Genomic DNA, 11,951 nt, shown 5'->3' with positions numbered 1-11,951 from the left:
CGACTTCCTCTCCTCTGGAGAGGGTTCCTGACCATAGGTGAGTCTGGACCCGACTTCCTCTCCTCTGGAGAGGGTTCCTGACCATAAGGTGAGTCTGGACCCGACTTCCTCTCCTCTGGAGAGGGTTCCTGACCATAGGTCAGTCTGGACCCGACTTCCTCTCCTCTGGAGAGGGTTCCTACCATAGGTGAGTCTGGACCCGACTTCCTCTCCTCTGGAGAGGGTTCCCGACCATAAGGTGAGTCTGCACCCGACTTCCTCTCCTCTGGAGAGGGTTCCTGACAATAGGTGAGTCTGGACCCGACTTCCTCTCCTCTGGAGAGGGTTCCTGACCATAGGTCAGTCTGGACCCGACTTCCTCTCCTCTGAGAATTCGTTCTCTTGCTTTCCCTCCTTCAGTCATCAGAGAGGGTAGCAAAAAGGTGCCTAATAATATTCTAGCCCATCCTTGTCAGATGCCAGCCCTTTGATCTTGGACTTTGGAACCTCTAGAAGAACAAAAATATAATCTCTTTTCATTATAAGTCACTTGGTTTCAGGTGTTCTATTACAGCGGCATGAAATCGACCAAGATACCACCTTTGACGGAAGGGAGGTGAGACCTCTTCAGCATTATGGTATCTTGTCTTGATTAATCGGCACATTTAGATCAATGACATTGCATTGTGATGGCGGATGGAGGCAAAGTGATCAGATAAGCAGTGTCTGTGTGGTTTTGGTCTCTGAGCCTCGGCTCACCTCAGATGGTTTAGTCTGACCATGTCCAGGGGGCGCTGCTCTTACCCCCAGGGTGTAAATCAGAAGACAATAATGACAAGGAAGAGGTAGGAAAGCCCCACCTAAGCAGCGGCACCGAAGTCAGAGAGAGATGAGGGGGAGAGGAAAGGTAGGAGACTTTATTCACACCGAGGGAGGCCATGACACAAGGCTGCCGTCAGAAATGGACCATCGCTCCATCAACGGTGACCAACCACCCTCACGGCCTGGGCCGTGGGCTTCTGCTTCGACTGAGTGCGAAGACACAACCCTAAGACCTTGCAGGGAAACTTCATCCGCCTCAAACTCCACCTTCTCCCTCTGCTCCCTCTCAACAGCTCTCCAACATTTCCTGGCCTTCTTCCTTGAAACCATTCCCTAGAGGTTTTGACTCTCTAAACTGTGGATAAAAACCCTTAAAGTGTCATTAATCGGTGCCTCATATGTATGAATAAGAGATTTGATAACTTCCTCCCAAGTTAGCACAAAACGGAGACACCAGGGGGACCCCCCCCCCCGGCCATCTGTCACCCAAATCATTTTCACAGCAGCTGCAGGGTGGGTGGCTCAGCTGGCCCTGCTCTCCTCGCTGCTCACTTGGACTTCTGGTTGCCCTTCTGGGGCTCTGATGCACCCTTCCTCGCCTCCTCCTCTGGGATGAACACACTGACGGTGAAGTCGCTGGTCTCTGAGCCGTACTTGTTCTTTACCACCAGCCCGTACTTGCCAGAATCTGCAGTGCTCACACCCGTGATGGTGAAGAAGGCGGTCTTCCCGGCCTCAAACCTGAGGCTGCAGTGATCATCAGAGGCCAGTGGCTTCTCGTTTTTCAGCCAGGACACCTCAGGGGTTGGGTCGCCCCACACGTTACAAGTGAGATTAAGTGCCTGCAACAGGTTCATGAGAAGGATGTGAGAAGTCTGATCCTGCTCCATCTAAAGGATAATTGCAGAGCTCCCAGGCTGGGGTGGCCACACTCTGGGCGGCATCTGTAAGGGCTGGCAGCGTTGGGGAGTTTAGAGGGCTTGTTGTCAGCACGCTCAGAGGCGCCTGCATCCTGCTCTCCTTCCTGAACACCCAGGCGTCTTTTGCTCTGGCGTGGCCTCTGGGCTGTATCAGTAGAGAAATCTCATGCCACGCTCACAGGCTGCTCACTTCTGCGTGGCATCTGCGTCACAGAGCCCAGCAGGGGAATGGCACAACTACTCTACATAATTTAATTTCCCCATTCCATCTCCCTCTTTTTCCTCAGCTCCCTGAACCCCGTCTAATCTGTGTCGTTGCAGAGGCGCTTGGCCCAAATGCATTTGAAATAAAACATTCCCAGCCATGTTGAAAGTCTCCCTGAAACGCTGACATTTAGACTTTGCCTTACTAAGAAAATGGCAAGGTTCCCGTGGAGCTCTGGAAGTAGTGCAGGGCTGCGTTTGCGTTTACGACTGCTCTATTCAATGGGCCACAGCACTCGATTTGGTCTCATTATCCCACGTCCCTTTGTGCTGTCTTTCAATAGCTGCGTGACCCACCCCAACTTTTCAGCCCTGTGTTTTAGTACTTTTTTCTTAAATTGTACTACAATTGCTGAGATTATAATTTCATCATTCCCCCCTTCTCTTTCCTCTTTTCAAATCCTTCCACATGCTCCTCCTTGTTCTCTTTCAAATTCATGGTCCTTTTTTTTCATTAATTGTTACATTCGTGCGTGTGTGTGTGTGTGTGTGTGTGTGTGTGTGTAACTGGCTCAGTCTGTATAATGTTACTTGTATGTGTGATTCTCGGGCTGACCATTTGGTACTGGATAACCAATTGATTTTCTCTTCTCTAGGAAAGACTATTTCTCTGGCTTCCAGAATTCCTTAGTGGCTTATAGTTCTTTGTGTAGGGTCCAGGTTTCTTGGTCTTTCCCCATCCACTCTGGCATGTCCACTGATGTTGTCCTTGTTCGGATCATGTGTAGGCAGTCACGTTAGTGGGACTTACCGGGTGTAACTCTGATGATGGTAATAGACTGTCCCACAGCAGATTCCCTGATCCCCTGCCTCTTACTCTCACTCCGCCCCCTCTTCTGCAGTGACCCCTGGGCCGGAGGTGTGGGAGTTTTATTGTAGATGTAGTCAGTGGGACCGTGCTCCATATCTTTGTATTTTGATCGTCAACTCTGTTCTCAGTCTGCAGCCACTGCTACCCATTTTTCCATTTATAAAACATCAAAATTCATATAAACATAATCTACAGTGTGCAAACTTTCCAGACTGCTTCTTCGTGTCAGCATCATCGCCCCTGATGTCCTTCCTTGCTGCTGACCAGTGATGTGTGTGTCCCTAAGGGCCATATGCACCACTTCCAGTTTGGGGGCTATTCTGAAGCGAGAGAGCGTACAGGCTCTTATGTCAGTGATGTGCATGTCCATCCCTAAGGCCATATGTACCACTTCCAGTTGGGGCTATTCTGAAGAGAGAGAGCGTACAGGCTCTTATGTCAGTGATGTGCGTGTCCCTAAGGCCCATATGTACCACTTCCAGTTGGGGCTATTCTGAAGAGAGAGAGCGTACAGGCTCTTATGTCAGTGATGTGCGTGTCCCTAAGGGCCATATGTACCACTTCCAGTTTGGGGCTATTCTGAAGCGAGAGAGCGTACAGGCTCTTATGTCAGTGATGTGCGTGTCCCTAAGGCCCATATGTACCACTTCCAGTTGGGGCTATTCTGAAGAGAGTACAGGCTCCTATGTCAGTGATGTGCGTGTCCCTAAGGCCATATGTACCACTTCCAGTTGGGGCTATTCTGAAGAGAGTGCAGGCTCTTATGTCAGTGATGTGTGTATCCCTAAGGGCCATATGTACCACTTCCAGTTTGGGGGCTATTCTGAAGAGAGTGCAGGCTCTTATGTCAGTGATGTGCGTGTCCCTAAGGGCCATATGCACCACTTCCCGTTTGGGGGCTATTCTGAAGAGAGAGAGCGTACAGGCTCTTATGTTGACATTTCCATTTCTCTGCACTAAATGCCCAGGTGCAGTTGCTGGGATATATGCTAAATATATAATTCATTTTTCTCCCTAGAAACCGCCAAGCTCTTGTGCTAGGAGTTGATTTAATTTTGACCGGCGTTCCAACCATGACAACCAGCAATGAATAAGTAATCTGGTTTCCCGCGTCTTTGCCTGCGCTTGCCACTGATCGCTGCAGTTCAGACCGGTATGCTATATTTCACTGTGTCTTTTGTCCCCCTCTCCACGGCTAGTGATGCCAAATGACAGAATGCTGACCAGGGATGAAGTTGGCATTGCTAGGGAAGACGTGTTCTTTGAAATATCCTCCTGACAGACCTTAAGCTGTCACTATGGCCTCTTCTGTGGGAACAAAGCTGGGTAAGTCAGAAACCCTGCCCACATCTCATCATTAACTAGCAAGATTTTTAAGGCAGGCTGCGTAGCTCAGGCTGACCAGTGACCTTCTTGCCTACGCCGCCCACGTGCTGGGAGCCACCATGCCAGTTTAATTATCATTTTTACTAAATTACACTACGGGTACACTTCAGAAAGAAAAGTCCAAGTGGGAGAGATGACTCCGTGGGTAAAAACGCTGCTGCCAAGCTGAGTGACCCGAGTTCAATTCCCCAGTGCCACACCGTAGAAGGGAAAAACTGATACCAGCAAGTTGTGCCCTGATTTGCACATGTCTGCTATGGTATGTTCTCCAATAAAGAAACACTTACATGCAATAATTTTTAAGTGAGTCAAACCATGGTCATTACAGGCCAGGTAAATCATTTTGGATTACACAAATCCCAGACACCATAAGCACTGTGGACAACCAATGCCCATTCTGTCTGCGTTGTGGATTCAGTGCTTCCATATACATTCTAATCGTCACTTATGCCCAATGGCTGCAACCTCACTATGTGGGGAAAGTGGCAAAGGCAACTTCAGGACAGAAGCTGCTCTCAGAGGCTCAAAGTTGACTGTGATATTCTCCCTGTACAAAGACTGGAGCTGAATGGAATCTATAGTCTCGCTTTACTACCTGAGTTTTGCTTGTGCGTCTCCCCCACACGCACCACTGCAGACAGTCAACGCCCTTTCAAGTGAGAAAGGGTTTTACTTCACTACAGGTGTCTCTGGACTTGTAAGAGTTTGATTTTTATTGATACGGGGTCCAGCTATGCAGCTAAGGTGGCCTTGAACTCTAGACCCCCTGCTGGGTTCTTTGATTATGGGTTAGAATGATGCTCATTTTGTCTCAGATTATATGAAGCTAGGAAACACCAGTTTAATACCAAATGGAGAGAAGCTGGTTTTCATCAAAGATGGAGCAACCATGAGACTCTTACTAGCATGGGCCGCCTTCCAGTGTGTGCTGGAATAATTTCCTTCTTCTTTTGCTACAGGGCTATGAGTGAATGTTTTCAGGTTCTTTCCCATACAACCTAATGACTTCTGTTGGTTTCTAACTGTGCCTCTGGAGAAATGGTCTAAATATAGCATCACAAGACAAACTTTCATCCTGATGCCGGGCTGACAAGGCATTATGACTGGAATGCTGAACTTTTAACCCTGCATCTGGCTATGGTGAAGGGCAAATGCAAGAAATAAGACAGATGGTAGGATACAGAAGGAAGGACCCTGGTGTGGGGTGTGGGGCCGTTCCCCGTGTGGAGGCAGGGACAACCGTACCCCATGCTCACCTTGCCTTCCTGGATGGTAACAACATCAGGGAGACCGCCCAACACCCGGGCCCGATCTGCAAGCACAGGAATTTCTGGTTAATCACTGCAATGAAGAGGGCCAATGATCATGCCCTCAAAACCACTCCAGGACACAAATCCTGTTTAGTTTTTCCTGTCCTGATGGTTATTTCAATACTTTTTTCAACATGCAAATTAAGAAAATGACCCAGCGACTCTGGCTTTCTTTACTCACTTACTGCACACACGGCGCCCGTAGCTGTACCTGAAGCACCAGCGTGGGGCACCTTGCTAAGCTCAAGGCAGGAGAACAACTCTAATGTGCAGGTTCTGAGTCAGGCGTGGCCTCTTTCTGGTCTTCCTGTGATGAGCACCAGTTTCATTCAAATTGTGACTCTCCAACCTGTTTCTATGAATTCACTCAATGCCAAAAGGGCAGTGTTCCAGACTCTTTTCTTCTTCACTGGGTTTAATTTTCTTTTGATGCACTGTACCTATTAGTGCCCAATACCTACCATATGGTTGTGACCAAGAGATTTCTTAGGATGGCTTCAGAGACAAGAGTCAGATGCCATAGTTGAGACCTTCTTATAGACATAAGACTAAAGGAAAACAAATGTGGACCATCCACAATTCATAAAAGAAAGAAAGAAGAGGAAAAAAAATCTATTTTATCTATTTTCTTTTCTTGAGATAGTGTCTCACTATGTAGCCCTGCCTGTCCTGGAACTAGCTTTTGTAGACCAGGCTGGCCTCAAACTCACAGAGATCCACCTGCCTCTGCCTCCCAAGTGCTGGGATTAAAGGCTTGTGACACCAAGCCCGGCAAGAAAAAATATCCACTGTCATCTGTAGATGTGCTGGGAAAATGAAGTTCGACTCTGAATCTGCCTCTGTGCTAAGTGTGAAGGTAGCTACTTACTTTTTTCGGCAATGGCAGCTTGTCTGTGGTTGAGAGAGATCAGACAGACAGACAGACAGACAGACAGACAACAAAGATTTGTATTAGTGTCATTCCAAGTAGTTTCTCTCCCCCTGCCCTGTTTTTTTCTCTCTCTTTCCCTTTCCCCCCTCTCTCTCTTTCCCTCTCTCTCTGTCCTTCTCTCTCTCTCTTTCTCTCTCTCTCTTTCTCTGTGTGTGTGTGTGTCTCTCTCGCACGTGCATACACACACTGAATGCAGACTTAGACAGCTGCTCTCTCAGTTATAGCTCTGAGTAACGTGAAGAGCTGCAACAAGCTTGGACTGCATTTAATACACAAACGGGGGAGGAGAGCCAGGCCACGATCCGCCTGAGAGGTATTTGGCAGCTCAGCTAGCCGTGTCAAGTGGGGCTTTTCCTGTGCTTGCTCAAACCAAACCCTGTTTCTGATACTCAGATAGGCAAGAGGTACACAGGGTTCCAGGAATGTAACTGAACAGAAGCGGCACTTGCCAGGAAGGGGAACTTACTTTAACCTCTGGAATTCAGCAACGGCTTCGTCAAATGCTGCAAAAGAAAAAAAGAAAGTTAAAAATTTCTTAGTCAGAATTGACAACACACAGGGCCGATTACAAGTCCCAAGGTTCGGTCACTGCTCAGCTTCTCAGAAGACTGCCTATGGCTTCCTATATCCGTGTAGCGCTCTCAACAAGACAAGCACTTTCTATGTAGAAAATATGAGGTAGGAGATGTTAGAAGCTTTCATTTCAGCAACCCTTCAACCTTAAGCAAAAAACAAAAACCATCAGTCTCACCAAGAAAAAAATGGGGATAAAAGTCTTTCAAATAAGAGTGCTGTCTAAGAATCCAGAGGAGAGAAGAAAGGGACTTTTTTCTTATTAAATTACCCCTGGTAAGCACCTGGGCTAGACAGTTCAAACATCTTCACGTTAGGTCTTTCTTGTCCATTTAGGAAGGAGAGCACACTAAGTAATGGTCGTCGCATTGATGTTAAGACTAGTCTGAAGTCCAGTGTGCTGTCCACTACAGAACAGAGTCCTGAGATTATTCTTTCTTCTTTTTGATTTTTTAAATACATTTTTGTTAGCATACAAAATAATAGGCTTCATTATGACATTTCATAATATGTATCATTCGGTTTTGCTCATATTCTCCCCATCTTCTGTCCCTCTCTCACTGAGGCAAAGGTGGAGACAGGTGAGAGAAGAAGATGAGAATTGCAGTGTTCTAAAAATAATCCTACCCCGTGACGTCAGGGTGAGACACTTGATGGTAGACCATGAGAAAATCTAGCTCTGCTTTAAAATTCTACTGTTTCATCTTTCATTGCCTTTGGGGCTCGAGGAACACACATGCACACACACACGCACACACATATGCACACAAGCGCACACACAGATATGATTTATTTACATGAGTGTTGGGGTATGTGTTAGCTTGTGGGGGGGGGTCAAAACACAACTGTCAGGAGTGAGTTCCCACAGCTGTCGAGTCAGGTTGAGTTCCTCTTCTTCCACGGCTGCTCAGCTTACGATGAGTCTCCTGTCTCCACTCCCACCCCCATCTCAGGGTGGACATACTGAGCTCACACATGTGTACTGTGACATCAGCTTTTCCTGTGGGTTCTGGGGACTGAACGCGAGCCATCAGACTTCCATAGCTAGCGCTTACACCCGTGGTGCCAATTCCTCAGCCAAGAGCCGTATTTGCAGCCTAGCAAATATTTAGACAATACCAATCTACACATCCCCATTTGTACATACTTTATACGTATAAATACATATAAAACCAGGCTTCAAGCTGCTGGGCCTTGTTTTTTCTCATCTGAAAAATGACGGAGATTCAGTTTGAACCAGGGTGATAGCATAAAAACCTTCCTGGTCCCCATATTGAACTCAGAAAAAAAAAGTGTGGTCAAGCTAACTTGTGTTTGGTGGCTGTGGCAACGCTGGTGAGAGGATCTAGCCTTGGCCTTCAAGGGGGTTAAAAGTGAGGTAGTTGCATCAGCTGTGGTTGTTAAAAATAATTTTTGGAATGTTTTAAACCTCTCCACCCCATTACAGCTTCCCCCTTTCTGTTGTGTTTCCCACAGCCAGATGGACGGTGGGGGAAACCCAGAGCACAGCGTGGGTCAGGAGAGCCTTGCCTTTTTGCTGCAGTTTCTCCATGACTGCAAATTCTCAGTGTGCCTTTGTAGGCAGGATGGGTAGGGGTGGCGTGAGAATAGGGGATTCAGACAGCACCTCGAGTGCAGGCCTGTAAACACACACACACACACACACACACACACACACACACCCCAGTGCATGCTTGGGGAGTGGCTCTCTACATACATTGTGAATTTATCCTGAGGCTGGAAAGCATGAAGAGTTATGAACACTAAGACTGCATCTTAGTGCACCGAGGAGCTCAGGAAATTCGATCCAGCCTCTTTTGCTGACTTTCATCTAGACTTTTTAGGAAAGCATGGGGGGCAGAATATAGCCAGGAGATGGGGAGAAACAACATGGCGATTTTAGCTGTTTTCTTAACTTTGAAAGTTTTATTCAGGAACTGTGCACCACCTTTGATCTTTTCTTGTTGCTTCTCCTGATTCTTTCTTTTCTTCCCCCATTATCTACAGAAACCCCTAATCTCTCAACAGACAGCCACGACATCTGGGACCCTTCAGACTTAGACCCCAGCTTCCTCTGCTCTGCCCAGCATTTTCCCTGGACTCTCCTCACTCACTGCTCTATGGACAGGGAAGTTTCTGTATCGTTACTCTCGGAGTCGATTCTCCCTCTGCCCTTGGTCTCGCATCACGCACCTCTGAAGCTCACAGGTCAGCGGTGCCCTGCATCCGGGCTTTCTAGTCGCATCAGCTGCTGTCTGGGACTGGATGACGTCAGTCCCCATGTACAACTGCTTTCCTCACCAAGGCACCTCTCAATGGCTGTGAGAGTGGTGCTTTCTCTCCATGGTTACTGTCCAGCTTGCTGTTCATGGTTGCCTGACTAAATTCTTGATAGTTAAGACAGTCTTGCCAAAATCATTATTAATAAAAAGCATCGGAGACCATTATTTTAGCCTAGTTCCTGCACTAGTCTTTAGCCAACCAGATCTAACCAGAATGGCGTCACTCATATAGTGACATATAATCAAATTGAACTTAAAGACAAATTAGGCCTCCAAAAAGATTGGGACTCAGAGAATCCAATCCAGAACAGGCCCACTCAACCCAAGTGTCTCCCACCCAACTTCTTTGACATCACCAGTGTAACGACCTCATTTCACTCTGGTTCATTCTATAGTGGATGCTAAGGAGCGCGTTACCTTGTCCAGAAAGATCCACTGTCTTCTGGTGTCCAGTCTTGCCGTCAAAGAGTTCCATCACGTATTTCCCTTTGTCATTTGGAGTGGGCTCATTGATCTGCAGCCAGATCTGCTCCCCAGTGACCCCAGTCTTAACTCTGTCTGTGTACTTAATGCCCGTCCCACTGTCAAGACGAAGGAAAGTGTCATTACTGTTTCCTCGGTGTCTTACAAAGTGATATGCCGTAAACCTTTATAGGCTTTCAGAAAACATGAGACCTGCATATGCCGTCCTGCTTCAGGGTAATTATGGGCACTGAAGCCAGGGACTTGGATTCTAAGGACCCTGGAATGACAGTCTGAACATCTACTTAACTCACCGCTGTAGCCTGGATCCCAGTGCAGATTTCAAGACCGATACTTCTCAGTGGCACTAATTATCTTTGGTTTGGCTTGGGTTTATTTCTAGGGTTAAGGGAATATTTAAAGGTAAAAGGCAAACTACATACTATTTTGCTGCATATTTAATACACATGCTCTGTTGCCAAACTGGATAGGTAAAAACAATGGTGGGGACTATCTGCGCGTGACATCTGTATCAATATTGCTCCAAAGCTGCTTAAGCACATACACGTACACTTGGTTGTGGAGTCAAAAGTGACTTCGCAGCCGAGTGTCTGTCAGAGCAGTGAGGCATGGGCTCTGGTCCTGTGTGAGAGCAGAGCGGAAGGGCCCTTGCCATTGTCATCTGACTGAGGAAACACTACAGCTCTAGACAAAACAAGCACATGGCAGGGCGGAGTTCTCAAACTGTCAAAAGGTACTTCATGGAGATGATGTGAGAGTGGGCAGTCCAGGGCCAGTGAATGGTGGAGGGGCGAAGGGGCTTGTTGCCAAGTCTGGCAACTGGAGTGAACCCCTAAAGCTCAAAGGTAAGGAAAGAAGTGACTCTTACACACCGTCCTCTGACCTCCACATGGGCAGCGGCGTGTGCACATGTACACACACAAAATAAATGTAATACATTTTTAAAAATCAGTATATAAAATTACCATATATATGCATATATAGTTATAATTATATGTGGAGAAAATACTAGAAGAAAGTTCTTTAAATTTGCATAAATGGGCTAACAAAACTATTGATGATATCATATTATAACTCTTTCTATTTTCTAATATCTATAAATGTATTTTCCCAAAATGCACGTACAAAGTTTATACCTTAAGTAGAATTTCAAGACGAACTTAAAATTTTTTTTTCACTAAAATATTTTGGCTTTCATAAAGACTTAGTATTTTTCTTTCGACACTACAGGCTATGTATGAGGGCATTTATTAAAATATCTGAAAATATATTAGCAATTCAAATGCCATAGGACTAGAGTAGAGAAACACATTTGTACCCTGAAGGTTTGGGCCTGAATGACAGCGTTTCTTTGAGTCAGACAGGAAGAAAGTCCTCTGCTTTGCATGGGTTATTTGGTTTCTGGCTGGCTCGCACAATGGTGCTTTCTATATGTTAAGAACTTCAGACAGAATGGATTCTATTGTTCCTATTTTATTTGAGAAACTGATATTCATAGAATTAAATGACTTGCTAAGGAAGATAAACACACAGTCAGGGCTCTCACCCTCTTTAAGGTGTGTTTTTTCAGTTTGCCTCAGACTTACAAAAAACAATATTACAGTTCTCAATCCCTCAGCTGTGTATGGACAAATCAGTATCAGAGAAGTTCATGTAGATGAAACCAAAACGGCAGGAAGTTCTTGCCTTGCTACTCTAACAGCAAGTTCCTTAAAATATTTTTTTAATGTTCCCATTTAAAAAATTTTTTTTAAAAAGATGTATTTTTAATTATGTGCATATGTGTTGGGAGACTATATCCACGTGAGTGTAGGTGCGCACAGAGGCCAGAGGTGTCAGATCTGCAGCTGGAGTTAGAGGTGGTTGTGAACCACTTGACACGTTGCTGGGAATTCAGCTTGGGTCCTCTGGAAGGTAAGTATGTACTCTTCATACTGAGCGCTCTCTCCAGCCCTTGAACAAATGATTCCTTTACAAAGGACACAACTTAAAGATACTGTGTTTATCTATTTGATTATTACCGTGTGTGTGTGTGTGTGTGTGTGTGTGTTCTTTCCCTCCACCTAGGTCCTGGGGTGGAACTCAGGTCCAGGCGCTTTTACCCAATCTCACAGCTCTAAGACACAGTGTTTTGATTGATGATCCAGCTAATTTTACTCCCCTCCTTCTTCAGACTGATATATTATAATG

At 46.2% G+C, this 11,951-nt stretch overlaps 1 protein-coding gene across 1 annotated transcript in view; it reads right to left on the bottom strand.

The window, feature by feature from the left end:
- Window positions 1-869: 869 nt before the first annotated feature.
- Myom1 (myomesin 1) overlaps window positions 870-11,951 on the bottom strand; it is a 126,816-nt gene continuing 115,734 nt past the window's right edge. The window contains exons 33-37 of the mRNA XM_075955986.1: window positions 9,696-9,859; window positions 6,890-6,926; window positions 6,361-6,383; window positions 5,439-5,494; window positions 870-1,643 (exon numbers count right to left, since the gene is read on the bottom strand). Coding sequence (XP_075812101.1) covers window positions 1,350-1,643; window positions 5,439-5,494; window positions 6,361-6,383; window positions 6,890-6,926; window positions 9,696-9,859 — 574 coding nt within the window. The 3' untranslated portion in view covers window positions 870-1,349. The remainder of the gene's footprint in view (window positions 1,644-5,438; window positions 5,495-6,360; window positions 6,384-6,889; window positions 6,927-9,695; window positions 9,860-11,951) is intronic.

This window comes from Microtus pennsylvanicus, chromosome 22 (genome assembly GCF_037038515.1).
Source record: "Microtus pennsylvanicus isolate mMicPen1 chromosome 22, mMicPen1.hap1, whole genome shotgun sequence".
Taxonomy (NCBI): Eukaryota; Metazoa; Chordata; class Mammalia; order Rodentia; family Cricetidae; genus Microtus; species Microtus pennsylvanicus.
Note: the sequence above shows the minus strand (reverse complement) of the source record. Positions and strands in the feature narration are given on the sequence as shown.